The sequence below is a fragment of the Diceros bicornis genome, chromosome 26 (genome assembly GCF_020826845.1).
Source record: "Diceros bicornis minor isolate mBicDic1 chromosome 26, mDicBic1.mat.cur, whole genome shotgun sequence".
NCBI lineage: Eukaryota > Metazoa > Chordata > Mammalia > Perissodactyla > Rhinocerotidae > Diceros > Diceros bicornis.
The window spans coordinates 10,999,361-11,015,198 of record NC_080765.1 but is presented as its reverse complement, the minus strand read 5'-3'; the positions used below and the strand labels follow the sequence as shown (position 1 = coordinate 11,015,198).

The 15,838-nt window shown below is 39.1% G+C and overlaps 1 protein-coding gene across 2 annotated transcripts in view; it reads left to right on the top strand.

Moving 5' to 3' along the window:
• Positions 1-15,838, top strand: part of SDK1 (sidekick cell adhesion molecule 1) — a 919,553-nt gene that overhangs the window by 352,888 nt on the left and 550,827 nt on the right. For both annotated transcript variants that reach the window (XM_058569383.1, XM_058569382.1), the window contains exons 3-4: positions 1,130-1,236; positions 3,759-3,906. In XM_058569383.1, the coding sequence (XP_058425366.1) occupies positions 1,130-1,236; positions 3,759-3,906 (255 nt within the window). The remainder of the gene's footprint in view (positions 1-1,129; positions 1,237-3,758; positions 3,907-15,838) is intronic.

The window sequence follows — 15,838 nt, the reverse complement described above, 5'->3', positions numbered from 1 at the left end:
GAGGAAGTATTTAAATTGAGGATAACTGTTACTGGAACGTCTTTTCTTTTAGAGGATAGCATCACTGCCTTTTCTCTTTTTTGTAAAATAGGCTACCATTCGATTGAGTTTTAGCTCTTTTTCTTTCTTGTGGTAGACACCTTCCCATGTGTGAAAAATATCCTGGACTCAAGCCTTATTCTTGATTTGTTTGTGAACATGGCCTAGAAATTAATTAATGTTCTCTCTTAGGCAGCATGAAAGATATGGGCTCCAGAGCCGTAAAACTCACTTCAGTGGTCCTTGGTTATATATCCTTGCTTGCTTACGGATTTCAAAGTATCCTAAGTTATATAACCAACAGTAAACCTAAAGCATAGCTTTTATGGAAACTGTATCCTCTAACTACTTTTTTTTCCCCTATAAAATTTTACTGAAGTTTTTAGAAAGGCATTGATTTGAAGGATGATTACTTACAGTCACAGGAATGGAAAATACAAATGAATGACCTTTCAGTCATCCAAAAAGTTTTTAAAGCTAATGTCAGGCCTTATGTGGAGAAGTAAAAAAGGGAAGTGTATAAATTGTGTTGGGAGATGTCTACAACGTGAGTGGAGAGAGGAGTTGTGTCACGATGTCACTGCTTCTTTGCCTTAATGACATTTCAGGAAGTATCTCATCCTGAGAGCCTTGTTTGAACTTTTATATAGAGTGACATGACACATTATGTTAAGACTGTTGCCATTTCTCGAAATAATTTTTAGAAATCCTGAGAGAATTATAATGTTTTTATTGAAAAGTCTAGTTTAAGAGTAATGACATTTAACTGTTTAACATTTCTCATTCATTCAGCCAGCTGTGAGTGATATCTACTGTGCACATGGCACTGTACTAGGCACCAGGGGTACAATGACGAACAAGACAGATCTAGAAGCTAGCTCCATGTGATGTTTACAGCCTAGTTGGGGAGATAGATATCAATTAAATAATCTCACAAATAAATTGCAGTTGCAGTAGGTTTGTTGGTCAGGGAAGGATTGTGTAGAGATTAGTTTACCAAAACTAAAATATTTGTTGAGCGCCTACTAGAAGAGATGTCAGGGCTGCTCTAGATATGGAACCATTAACACTTCTTCTTGGTATTTGGCAGGTATGTTATTCCGTCTTTACAGAGGCTCGATGCTGGGTTTTACCGCTGTGTGGTGCGAAACAGAAGGGGAGCGCTCTTGCAAAGAAGATCAGAAGTTCAAGTTGCATGTATGTGTACATTGAAAAGATCTCCAAATAATGAAAGCAAAGTATCTGTGGGGAATGCCAATCAAAATCACGTTTAAACATTGTAGAAGTTGAAATTCTGTCTTGAATTCTCTTTGGAATAGAATAATTGTTAAAACTGGTTGAGAGATAAGTAAATAGCCAATGTAGCTGGTCTGATCATCATGATGGGGCTAATGAGGCAAATACCACTTTTTTCAGTTCATCAGATTAAGGGGCCTATAAGGCACTTTTTGTAAAAGGGTAAAAAAAAAACGGGTTAAAAAAGATGCCTTCTGTTTTAAGAATTACTAGTTACTCTTAGCTTTTGTTATTTTCAGATTCAAATGTTATTTATTTGTTTGTTTATTTTTTTGGTGAGGAAGATCGGCCCTGAGCTAACATCTGCTGCCAATCTTTCCTCTTTTTCCTGAGGAAGATTAGCCCTGAGCTAACATCTGTGCCCACCTGCCTCTATTTTGTATATGGGATGCCGCCACAGCATGGCTTGATGAGCGGTGCGTAGGTCGGCGCCCGGCATCTGAACCCGGGAACCCTGGAATGCTGAAGCAGAGCATGTGAAATTAACCACTGTGCCGCTGGGCTGGCCCTCAAATGTTTTTTAAATAAGAAATTAAACCCAATTAAATAAAATTTCATCAATTTATAATCAGTTCTTTCCGATGATGATTTGCTTAGAAGTCCTTTAGCTGCACAAAAAATAGGATATAGACAGTCAATGTCCCAGATGGAAATGTTATAGTGATTTAATTAATTCTCTATTGGGCAGACCCATTTTGGGGAATGAAACTTTTAAAAGTAACTGAAGGAGTATCATAATGCAGGGAGCTTGGATTTTAGTGTAGTCTTTAGGAGGCATAGAAGAGGGAAGAGATCTATGCAAAGCATTTAATACTTTTCTAGTCTAAAATCTGTGAAGGGTAGGGTCCTTCTAAAATGGCCTGTGAGCTTTATTATATTTTGATTTTACTATCAAAATGTCTTTTCATTTAAAAGAAAGCAAAAAGTGTTAAGAAATTTTGAATTACATGTTAATATGTCATGATAGATCTTAGAGAGCTCTAAAGAGCTGTAAATTGGGCTGTGCTAACTAACAATGACAGCATTTTCTCATTTGTTCTTTTGACTTCCGTTAGGGCCTGTAGTTTTCAGTGTTACTATGTAAAATAAAATAATTTCTAGTTCTTCTACTACTCTTCTATAATTACGAGTGACTGAGTGAGGTGCTGATGCTACACGTTTGGTTATGTTTTTAATTACTAGACAGTCTTAAATTTTTCGGAATTGTGGTGGTGAAGTCACTCAGTTAAATCTGTCTGTAGAATAATTGAGAACTTTTATTCAATTGAATTAATGAAAACATAATAAATTAAAAGTTCACATCAATACTCAAAATATATTTGAATAAGTTAACAGCTTGGAATTTATTATAATATATTCGATTTTATAAAATTAGATTTTGGACTTTTTCTTGCTTAATTATGTATATCCTTTTTTCCATCCTTTATATCTAGTTCTTAGATTTTCTCTCATCTCTTTTCTCCTTCTCTTTAGTAACAAACTTCACTTTACTTTAAAATAACCGGGAATATTTTCCTAATTGGTTTCGTTAGTTTGTTTCATCTTTTTCCTAGAATATTAAATGCTGCTTGTGACATAGGAAATAGTTTCTTTTAAATCAAAAACCCATTGATAACAGATATCTTCTGTGGACTATTCAAAATTTATATACATTCAGACAAAAATATAGTATATATGTCGTATCTATGTTTTTACACATACATCTGTACCTAATCATAATGTGGAAATTTTTCAAAATTTCAAACTTTACTAATTTAAAAATTGACCACTTATACCCACATTCTAATGGCTGGGGTTTTTTCCTGTGGACCCATGTTTTTAAATGTTGGTAACTAGTAGAACAAAGACTGGAGCAAAACCTACCTGCCCCAAACTAAGTCAACAGTATGGGGTTTGGAAAACCCTCTAAAAATGAATCAATCATTAGAAAATATTTCTCCAAAAAGATCTGTTAGGAAGACAGTCAACCCAGAAATGAAGAGAAGGGGAATCTGAGCCAGGAAACAGCGATGCCTGGGTGTAACTAGCTGGAGAGATTTGGGAGCTGGGAGATGTCTACAAGCATCTTATTACAGTTTCTGTGAAAACCACTTCATGTGGCACTAGGATGCTTTTCAACAATTTATTTCAATATTAAAATCAGCTGCAAACATTTTACTGTATTGTTGCAGCAACACAAAGACGAAGAAGTTCTGCTGATTAATGCATTTCGTGGGCACTTTGGGGGCGCATGGCTTTACCAGATGCTTCACTTCACCACCAGATCTGCACTCATTAGCATTGCCACTCAGTCGCTCATCTTATTGCTTAATTATAGCGGCATCGGTGACTTTGCTATAAAATATAGTTATTTCCATCTTTGACCCTCCTCCCCTTCAAAAAAGAGTTTCCTAGAACTTCAAAGGTCTGGTTTTTCTCTGCAGATATGGGAAATTTCATGGATACAAACCAGAGGAAAACAGTTTCTCAAGGACATGCAGCAGTTCTCAACTTACTGCCCATCTCCAGCTGCCCCAGACCTCAAGTGACTTGGTTTAGAGAAGGGCACAAGATTATTCCAAGCAACAGAATGTAAGTTGCTCCAAAGTTAAAAGTTTAAAATATAGCCCGTTACACTTGCCGGCACCATGTATATATTAAGTGTACCAATTAAGCCTAGAAGAGAATAACCTAGGCTAGTCGTCCTAGACGAATCCTTAATAAACAGCGATTTTAAAAAAACTGGCTTGGAAATTTTTAACCAGTTTGAGAATGTAGTCATGTAATGTTATTCTTCAGTATGCTGCATGCCCTGTGTAAAGTACTCTTATTTACTCTTTAGGATCTGTGTTTCCCTTTTTGGAAGGTACTTTTTGAGATGTCATTGTCATCCCTGAGTTGTGTTTAGCTCCAAGTACTAATTTAGTGAGTGCTGGTATTTACTTACAGAGCTATGGGTTGTTCCCTTTTGTTACTGAGCCGTGTTTGATACTCCTGTCTCTGACGATAAAACAGTAATTACTGCTTATTTCTCTTTATCCTTTTATCCTACCATGACAGTTTTATTTCCCTTCATCTAATTAGTGGTTCGCCCATCTATTGCAGAATAGTTGCTTTGTGATTAGTTAAGCATTATTTCAAGGTGTTCTTGCCTATCCCACATTCAAGATATTTATCTGATGCCAATCAGATTTTCTTCATTTGGAGCTTAAAGTGATTAAAAAGGATATTTGGTATATTTTTCATAACTGGGCATTTTGCAATGTAATTTAAAGATGATATACCAAATATAAAGGTTTCAAGGATGAACATTTCTTAAAGAATCCTGAAAGGCTATAAGCTGGGGCTAAAGGTCAAATATGTATGCCGTCAGATGGTTGCACTGAGGTAAAAATTTATGGAAGAAAATGCTCTTGTTTTGTTTTGTTTTTTTGCCAAAAAAGGACGTGTGTAAGACAATTTGCTGAATAGGTTTATATGTAGCTGTGAAAGTAACTATGGGACATCAACGTGCTTTCTCCCCTTCCTGAGCATCCATGAAGTCTCTTCTCTAAGCCCAGTGTCACCGCTCTTCCAGCCAGGCTCTGAACCCTGCCTGAACCTAGACTATTGTTAAGCTTATTTAGCAACTGGTTCTATTTTGGTTATTGGAAACAGGAAAAATATTGAAAGATATAAAAGCCATATTTTAAAATTCTAGTAAAAGTACCAATTACCTTAGTAAATGGGATAACTGCTATCCTTTTTCTTTACTTTATTAAAAGTTGCTTAGGTATCCACCTTTATATTGATTCGAATTATAACAAATGCCTCTCGAGCTGGAGTGAAACAAAGAGGAGGGATCAATTTCTCATTCTCTTAGAAGGCTGTCAGGTTGAAAAAAGGCAGCTAAGATGGATTTTTGTAAAATATTCCGGAAGGTTCTAGAGATGAGCACAGTATAGCTGGGCAAAGTTGAGATGAATGCTGGGAAGAGTTGGTACTAGAGAGGGATGGGTAGAATGAAGTAAGCTTCCTCTCAAACACTGGAGCTTCTAATTAATGTGAGTGGTAGCACAATTCATGGTGGAAGGATTATTTTAACTCAGTAGCAAATAACTATATTCATTTGTTAACCTGTGTTCTAGCTATGTTCATGAGATATTTATTCGAAAAGTACAAAAGGATATAGAATGAACTAACAACTCTTAATTTTATAAACTTTTTTTTCACTTGCAAATTCTTGCTAAAGACTGTTTAATTCCTAGTGAGCTACTAAGGTAATGATGCTAGTAGGGCTTTAACTTAGTGTCATATCAAACAAATGGTCTGCTTACATCCGTGAAGCCATTGATAAATCTCCAATCAGCAGAATCATATACTGGTATACTTTTTTCTTTGAAGAGATGAGATGAGTCTGATTAAGGATATTTACACGTTTGCAAGGCCCTTTAGTTGCTTTTATTTTCCACCTCATCATCACCCCCCTGTTTATTAAGTACCTGCTGTGCAAAATATCATAAATTAGTACGTGTGTGGTTTTCTCCACAGTTTACACATCATTCAAAGGTATATTGCTTTCCACTTCTAAGGATGTTCAGCCTTGGATGGCATATGGAAGGGCTTTTCTGTGTTGTCCCCACCCAGATGCTTGGGAGACAAAAGTCAGATGGCATTAGATCTGTTCTGCACCACCAGAGGGGTCATTTAAAAACCAGCATTTGGCTCAAAGTGTTTCACACATATTGAAACAGGTCAAGCTTCTGCACCTGCTTTTAACCTGATTATCTGAGGTCAGTTCCCTAACACAGTGAGAGAGATGGACCTTTGTCATCGGGAGGAGGAACCCCATCTCACCATTCCCCTATTTTTTAACGTTAGCTAATGACCCTCAAAATGTGGACTTGAGGCTTACAATTAAGATTTTTTTTTTTCATTTTCAAGGGAAACAGTAAGTTTAATGTTTCCTAACTTGAAAAATTAGTTGAATAGTCTATTAATAATTTTAACAGCAGCTATTATTTATTGAGTACCTACTTTGAACATATCTCTCTAATCCTCACAATTGCCTTCTGAGGCCGGTGTAATTAACCCGATTTGGAGCTAGCTATCAGATCTGAAGATTAGAGATGTTAAACGACCCACCCACAGGCACACAGCTGACCAGTGGCAGAGCTAGGATTTAAACCCAGGTCTGCCTGCCTCTAAATCTCGTGCTCTCTTCTGCATCAGGTTAATTCTTTTCACTTTATTTTGCTGAACCTTCTTCTTGCTTATGATTTCTTTTTTCCATACACTGCTTTAGTCTTTTTTTCTCCTTTTTTAGAGCACAGGCTTTCAATTTGAAATACTAAGGTTAGCCTGGGTTGCCATGAGCCACAGGCATGCACAAACACACATGCACACATCAACACTGAGCATGCCTGTGTATGCATTATTTATCTGTTTCATGTTGTGTCCATTAGTCCCTAACTTCAGAAATTTTTGGCAAAGAGAAGGCAAATGTGACCTTCCAGTTAAGGCATGGACTTTATGAAATTCAGAGGTCTAGTGGGCGATGGGGATGGAAGTTATCTCCGTATAGGGATCAGCAGGTGCCTTAGCACAGGGTGGATAACAACAAGAGATATAGGGGTGATTACCACATGCAGAATCCGATGCCCTATCATGGGCAACCTCTTTGTTCTTGAACCACATACTTATTGAATAAGGAGGTTTAAATTGTGTTGGAAAAATAGCAGCAGAAATTCATCATCATTCCCAGAAAAGTAGCTGAAGCAAATGTCTTGGTGGTGGTGTTTGAGCCACTTCACATTCATATGAGAAAGGCTAAATGAAAATCTTACCAAGTTCTGACTGCAGTTTGGGCATTTTTTATTTTTTCCTTTATTCACCAAGTACTTGTTGAGGGCATACTATATGCTCAGTACTATTCCAGGCACTGAACAGACAGCAGTAAACAAAAGAAATCCCCTGTCCTCAGGGAGTCTACATCCAAGTGGAAGGAAGCAGACAGTGACCTGATGAATGTATGCTATACCAGCTGGTGATGAGTAGTGAGGAGAAGATAAAGCAGATGAGGAAGTAGGGAATGCGGGATGGGTAGATGGCGCTTTGAGACATGGAATCAGAGAAGACATCTCTGATAACAGGCTGAGCAGAGACCTGAATGAATCAAAGGAGCAAGGCGTGGGTGTATATTGTTGAGAACAGCGAGTGTGAAAGCCCTGAGGTGGGAGGCGTGCCTGGTGTTTGAGGAGTAGCAGGGAGGCCAATGGGGCTGGTGTGGAGTGAGAGAGAGGGCTGGAGATGAGGTCATTGAGGTACCTAGGACCAGATTCCTAGAACTGGCTTACTTAGCAACAGTGAGGACTTTGTCAGGTACTCTGGGGATCTGGGCAGAGCAGCAACACATTCTCACTTAGGATTCTTTGTTAAGAATTGTGTTAAGTATAGACTGTAAGATGGCAGAATCAGAAACTAGGAGGCCTGTGAGGGATGTGCTGCGTTCATTTAGGTGGCTCAGATCAGGGTGGTTTGGGTAGAGGTGGTGAGAACTGTCAGATACTGATGTATTTTGAAAGTAGAATCAATAGGATAGGAGACCCTGTTGGATTGGATGTGGGGTATGAGAAGGAGAGAAGCCATGGATAACTCTAAGAATTTTGGTCTGAGCAACTTATAGGATGAAGTCACCATTTCCTGAAGTGAGCAGATGATTTTGAGTGAAGCAAGTTTTGTGTGTATGTGTGTGGGGTTGGTGATGTCTAAAATTTGTTTTGGACGTGTTAAGTTTGAGATGCACAGTAGATGGCCAAGAGGATCCAGTCATTAGATAGTTGTATGTATCAGACTCAAGGTTAGCAAAGAGCTCTAGGTTAAACTTGGGGGTTGCTGGTGTATTAATGGTATTTAAAACTCTTTAAAGCTCTGTATGAAACATGTAAACCAGTAAGCGAAGCCCAGAGTTCCATCGTATCAGTTAAGATGCTCTTAGCTGCAAGTCACAGAGGATGACTCTGGCTAAGCAAAAAGAAAATGTATTGGATTATTTAGAGAATTATAGAACTGAACCAATAGAAGGAGAGGACAGGGTGGTAACAGGGCTACTCCTAAGGCACATGGAGCAGGGAGAAAATCAACACTTCAGTGGCCTCTCAAGGATGTCCGAGTCCTAATTTCTGGAACTTGTGAATATGTTAGGTAACATGGCAAAGGGGGATTAAGGTTGCAGAAGCAATACAGAACTAATAAGGTGCGAAGGTGGGACAGAAGGAAAAAGGCAAAGTCTAAGGATAGTGCAATTAAGTTAGTGTCTGTACCCATGACCAGCAATGCCAAACGCTGGCAGCTTTTTCTCTCAACATCTCACCTTTAGACTTTAGCTGGTGAGAGTCACGATTCTGTATCGTGTTTGTAGGTCCTTCTGTTCAAGTAGCCTTAATCTCCCCTGAGTATTAACCATCTAAAACATCTTTGTCTTTATAACTCTATCTGTCCTGGTGCTATGTATAGCAGACATGCAATACTGGAATGGCTGAATGAATGAATGAAGAAATGTGAGGAAAAGTCATGTAGTATCTGTAAACTTCCTCACCAAAAAGGAAAAATAAAAACATAACAAACCTCAGGAAAAAATGCTGTTGATGAAGGAGAAATATGTCTTGGAAAGGCAAACAATGTTTTGAAAGAATTGAGAATAAGTTATACTCAGAATTTTGATTAGGTGATTATAGGTTTTATTTATCTGAGGAGATGAGAAAAATGCATGTTTATTTTTCTGATTTACTGAATCCAAACAATTAGTTTGCTATCTTTGCATATCAAAGATGAGTATAGCCTTGTCTTATACATAGAGTCTAATTTGCTACTACAGTTGTTCTATGTTATTTCGGTTTAGATATATGTTTTTTGTCTCCTTTTATTTCTCAAAATATGAAATGTGGATGTTGATGGCATGCAATATTTCTCTTACCTCCAGGAGGTAATTTATGGCGGCACTTATCAGATTAGAACGCAAAAACTTGTTCTGTACAATGCCATTCTTTTGCTTAATTGCAGGTTCTTGTGCTCAAATTGCATCCTGTAGCCAACCTGACAGGAATGTGAAAGCACAAGTGTGCTTGTATGTGTTTTCCTGGGAATGTGAAGTTTATAGATTAAATATTTCAAATCTCCCATCAGCTTTGCGAGATGCCTTGCCAGGAATGATCTGAATTGTGAAGTATGGGCAGTAAACAGTGTCCCAGCTGACTTAGAAACAGTCTGACTTGTAATTGTCCATGCTTAAATACTTGAACATCCATTAACTTGTTACCATTTCATTTCAATTGCTTCAGGAAAGATTTGTTTAAATTAGCTCTTGTATTGGAAGTCACAACTTAATGCTTGAATGAAGGAGATCTGGTTGTAATAATGTTTTTATAGTTAGCTGAGCTTTCAAAATAATATACTTTTAAAAATTTTATATTTTAGGGCCGGCCCCGTGGCTTGGCGGTTAAGTGCTCGCGCTCTGCTGCTGGCGGCCCGGGTTCGGATCCCGGGCGTGCACCGACATACTGCCTCTCCGGCCATGCTGGGGCTGTGTCCCACATATAGCAACTAGAAGGATGCGCAGCTATGACATACAACTATTCACTGGGGCTTTGGGGGGGAAAATAAATAAATAAAAATCTTAAAAAAAAAAAAAAATTTTATATTTTACAAGCATTTTTTGCATGTTTATAGAGTATGTCTATACATGTGAATTGAGCCATATTGGTATAAGTAAAAAAGATTAGGAGATATGGGCTCCAGATTGGACTAGGAGATATGGGCTTCCACCATTAATTCTAACCTTGGGTAAATTACTTACTCTCCTTTACCTCCATTTTCTCATGTCAAAATTGAGGAAGATGTACTAAATGACCTCTAAAGTTCTTTCTGGTGTTAACATTCAGCGATGCTCGTGGAAGTGGTGTTCAGGGCCAGTGCTGCCTCTTCCTCCCTCTCTTTCTTCCTTCATGCATTCAGGAGATATTTACTGAGCACTTTTTTGTGCTGGGCACTGTTCTAGCTGCTGGAGACAGAAATTAGGCATCGAAGGTCCTACCATCAATGAGTTATGGTCCAGTGTGGAAACAGGTTAATAAACGGGATACTTTCAGAGGAGGATGAACACTATGAGGGCAGTGAACGGGGGGACAAGAGAGAACTGAGTGGGAGAGAGAGGGAAGTAGATGCTACTCTACACTGAATGGTCAAGGACAGCCTTTCTCTGCAGGTGACATTTTAAAAACCATTTTATTGAGCTTTAATTTACGTACAAAACAATGCACAGATTTTGAACGCACAGCTTGATGAATGTTAACAAATGTGTACACAGACATAACACCATCCCAATCGAGTTCTCTCACACAGTTAGTGCCCCTTCCCCCTACCCCACCCCTGCCCGTGGTTCTAATTTCTATTATCATAGGTTAGTTGGTCTGTTGTAGAATTTCTTATAAATAGAAGCATAGAATATGAAATCTTTTGTGTCTGCCTTCTTTCATTCAACATGATTTCTGTGATATTCTCAAGGTGATATTTAATAACAATAATTATTAATATTTTTTGAGTGCCACACACTGTTTTAAGTGTTTTCTCTGTAATGACAAATTTAATCCTCACAGCAGCCCCATGGGCTGTGCTGGTATTGTCCTTGCTTTACTGATAGGAGTGAAGGTGGAGAGAGACCAACAGCTGGTCAGTGTTAGAGCCGTTTAGTGCCTGAGCCCACACTTCCCGCTCTGTGCTGTACTGCTTCCTCAGAGTGATATCTGAAAGATGAGGAACCAGACATGCACAGATAAGAGGATGAATATTCTGGGTAGAGGGGTCAAATACATGCAAAAACAGGAAAGAGCTTGTTGTGTTTGCTAAACTGAAGGGGCTATGGTGTGGTTAGGGCATTGTGAAGAGGGGGCAGAGAGAGTGCTAAGAGAAGAGGCCTGAAAAGGAAATGGTACCCTGGAGGCACCAGAATCGGGAAATGAATGTGGATATTATTCCGTCTACAGTGGGAAGTCTTTGGAAGGGTTTGTGTTATTTTTGGAAAATATTTTTTGAAATGGTGGTAAAATATACATAACATAAAATTTACCATCTTAACTATTTTTACATATACAGTTCAGTGGCATTAAGTACATTCATATTGTTGTGCAACTATCACCGATCCATCTCCAGAACTCTTTCATCTTGTAAAACTGAAACTCTGTTCCCCATTAAACACTAACTCCCCCTCCCCACTCCCAGCCCCTGGCATCCACCATTCTACTTTCTGTCTCTATGAACTTGACTACTCCAGGTCCCTCATATAAGTAGAATCACACAGTATTTGTCCTTGTTTTCCAACTTTAATTAAACTTAGTTTTTTGAGTTAATTGTTGATTTACATATAGTTGTTAAGAAATAATACAGAGAGATCCCATGTACCCTTTAATCAGTTTCCCCAAATGATGAGATCTTGCAAAACTGTAGCACAATATCACAATCAGGATATTGAATTGATACAGTCAAAACACAGAACATTTCCGTCACCACCAGGATCCCTCATTTTACCTGTTATAGCCACAACCGGTTTCTTCTAGCCCTCACCTCCACCCTAAACCTGACAATCACTAATCTTTCTCATTTCTGTAATTTTCTCACTCTTTAGAGAATATTATATAAATGGAATCATGCAGTGTATAACCTTTTAGGAGCATAAGTCTCTGATTCATCCAGGTTGTTGCATGTATCAGTCTTGGTTCCTTTTTATTGTGTAGTATTTCATGATATGGACACGCCACAGTCTATGTAACAATTTACTTGTTGAAGGACATTTGGGTTGTATCCAGTTTTTTGCCATTATGAATAAAGCTGCTATAAATGTTTATGTGCAGGTTTTTGTGTGAACATAAGTCTTCATTTCTCTGGGATAAATGCCCAAGAGTGCAATGGCTAGGTTATACCGTGGGTACATATTTAGCTTTTTGAAGAAAATGCCAACTGTTTTCCAGAGTGACTGTGCCATTTTATGTTCCCACTAGCAATGTATGAGTGATCCAGTTTCTCTGCTTCCTCACTAGCATTTAGTGTTATCACTACTTTTTACTTTAGCCTTTCTGATAGGTATGTAATTATAATTCACTATGTTTTTAATTTGCATTTCTCTAATGGCTGATGATGTTGAACATCTTTTAACATGCTGATTTTAAAAAGAACCAAGTAGGAAAAAACTAAACTTCTTGAAATGAAAAATATAATCATTTATTGAAAAAGTTAATTGAATGGATGAAAGAGCAGACAATATGCAGCTAAAGTGAGAAATATTATTCTGGTAGATCTGAGGAAAATACTCAGAATAAAACACACAGATAAAAGACGGAAAATATGGAAGACAGACTAAGATATATAGAGGATAGAATAATCAGTAGATATTTAAGAAGAGTTCCAGAAGGAAAGAATGAGGGATAGATAATGTCCAAAGATATAATTGTTATGATATTTCCTAAAATGATGAATCCTCAGAGTCAAGAAGTAAAATAAGCTCCAGATAGGATAAATGAAAATAAATCCAAATCTAGATGTATTATAGTGTCACTTTAGAACTTCGAAGACAAAGAAGAAATTTTAAAAGCAACCATACATGTAATTCAGGTTGTTTCAGAGAAACAATTAGATCCTGGTTGCCTTAGTCAATAGCAATAATAAAGAAGATAATAATATAGAAATAATGGAATAATATCTTCAAAATGCCAAGGGATAATTGTCATCACAGAATTCCAATTTCCAGCTAAACTAATATCCAAAGTGAGGGAGACATGAGGATATTTTCAGACAAGACTGAGAATTTACATTTCTGAGAACTTTGCTGAAAGATCTGCTAAGAATGGGCTTGAAGAAAAATATGATACTGAATCGAGAAGGAAATAGAATCTTAGAAATGTTGGTCTTCATTTTATTCTAGTTAGGAAATGTTTAGTAATTGCAATTTTAATATATTTAAATAAAAGACGAGTAAGTGAAGATAGTAAGTTGAGATAACTCTTTGGGAATTTTTATTGAGAATGGCCACAGAGAAATGTTGATCGTTTAGAATGGGTACCTGAGGTCAATGGGGGTGGTTTTTTCTGAAGATGGGAAATACCAGAGAATATTTATATGCTAATGAGAATTCTCCACTAGAGAAGGAGACTGTGAAGATTCCACAGCGTGAGTCTACCTAGAGGAGCAAAATCCTGGAGAGGTAGGAGGCTAGGTGGCATGGGCACCCGCATAACTGCATGAGAATGAGGGCCCCAGCATTGGGTGGTCCGCAGGCTTCCTCGCTATATGTGGTGGCCCTTCAAGGGATAGCCTGTGATAGCGTCAAGGACAGCTTCCACTATAACAGAACAGAAGCCTAAGAGGGGTTTGGATGAAAGTTGTTTGGCAGACATGCTTTTGGAAAATTGAGGGCTTTCTTGTGGATTTTTATTTCCTCTATGAATATTGAGATGAGGTTATAAGTTTAGAGTGAAGTGTGGCACAAGAAGAAAAGTGAAGGTATTAGATAATCATCCAGGGAGTCAAAAGCAAATTGAGAAACATGCTAGGCTTATGGGCCCATTTGAGTACAAGTGCACATTGTGGTTTGTGGTGATGGATTTCTGCAGTAAAGTTGAGAGGTTCTGATGCAGTAGTAGAGAGGGCAGCTAACTGGGTTTAAAGAAGAGTGAAGTTTAGCCTGTCACTTGGGAGTGAGAAACAAGGATGTCAAGGGTGTTTTGCAAGGGGGTATGGCTCTTGGTTGTCTCTGAGTTGTATGAGGGAGGAAGTGATGGATGGTCAAATATGGTAGAGTCAGAAGACTGCAAGAGTCTACGAGATGGAAGAATATTTGGTAGAGGAATGAGAGGAAGTGGGTATACAGGGCACCTCAGATCCTGTCATCCTCATCTTGGCTACTCTATCCAGTCCCAGATATTGGGCTTCTCCTCCCATTTGAAAGTATCAGGTGATGCAATCCAGAAACATGGCTGAGTTAAATTCTTGTAGGGTGAGCTTTGACCCTTAGGGAATCAGAGAATGGGTGTATGCTAGTGATGGGGAGTGGACCTGCAGATAAATTTCTCACGCTCCCCCATTAGGACTGTTCAGTGATGCATAGCTTCAAGCAGCCTCTCTGAAGTCATCTTGTGGGTCAAGCACAGCTGCACAACTGCGGCCAGCAGGGTCACACCCTCCTTTGTCTGTGCTCTGTCCTCCTCTCCCTCCTTCCTGTGACTGCTCCCACCAGGAAGGGGTCAACATAGAAGCTGTTGCAGAAGCTCTGTTTCCCATGAAAACTGGGCTATGATGTGGGGTATTTGAGATCTAGACTTCGGAATGGAACTTTTATAGGGTTTCGCAAGGTTTAGGGAGTGACCATGAGAGTGGGGGCTGAGAAGGTGTGGAGGAAAATGTCAGCGGATGTAAGAGGCTTAAGACACTGAGGCCACTGTGTGAGAGTGGGCATCCACATGGATGGTAAGCCACCTGGGATGATGACAGGAGAAGGAGACAGAGGGAGATGGAGAGCCAGGAGTTTCTTTCTTTAGTAAATGGGGGAAGGAGGGTTTAATTAGAACTCCAGTAGGGGACACGTTGAGAATAAATGGTGGCGTAGCTCGGTCACATAGGCTTCAAAGGAGCTGGGATTTGGAAGGAGGAAGAAGAGAAATGACTTGACAGAGCCCACTGTCATGGCTTCGATGGGGCTTGCTCTGGGTAGACTAGGCACTGGGAAGGCCTCCTGGAACTGCTCCTTGGGTGTTTGGCTCCAACATCTGGCAGCTTGGAATCCTACTGCTGTAGACTGAATGTTTGTGTCCCCCCAAAATTCGTATGTTGAAACCTTTCCCTAGTGTAGTGGTACTGAAGGTGGGCCTTTGGAAGGTGCTTAGATCATGAGGGTGGAGCTCCATAATGGGATTAGTGCCCTTATAAAAGAGACCTCAGAGAGCTCTCTTGCCCTTTTCCCGCTATGTGAAGACACAGCAAGAAGGCACTGTCTATGAACCAGGAAGCGGGTTCTCACTAGACACAGAATTTGCCCACGCCTTGATCTTATACTTGTACTTTGTGAGAAATAAATGTTTTTTGTTTCTGAGTGACCTAGTCTATGGCATTTTGTGATAGCAGCCCAAATGGACTATGTCACCCACCCGGGAAGTATCTGTCCTGGGCAGGTCACATAAGCTCACAGTGCCTCAGCTTCCTTTAGAAGCCAGAGAATGAGCTGTTCCTCTTGGAGTTGTCCCAAGATTTAAAAGGAGATCATGAGGGAAGAGGAATTTACCAACTAATGTTTGAGGAAGTGAAAGACAGTACATGCTACATGTCACCCCCACCAAAATTATGTCCTGATGCTTAACTTAATGATGTCCCATGTAGATGTGGCTCTGTGCATGGCTGCATATGTAGATGTCTTCTGGAACTTAGAGCCAGCTGGGAGGGAGGGACCCAGGGGTAGAGAATGTGCTGGAGCCATGGAGCACAGCACCTCTGCCCTAGTATGCTG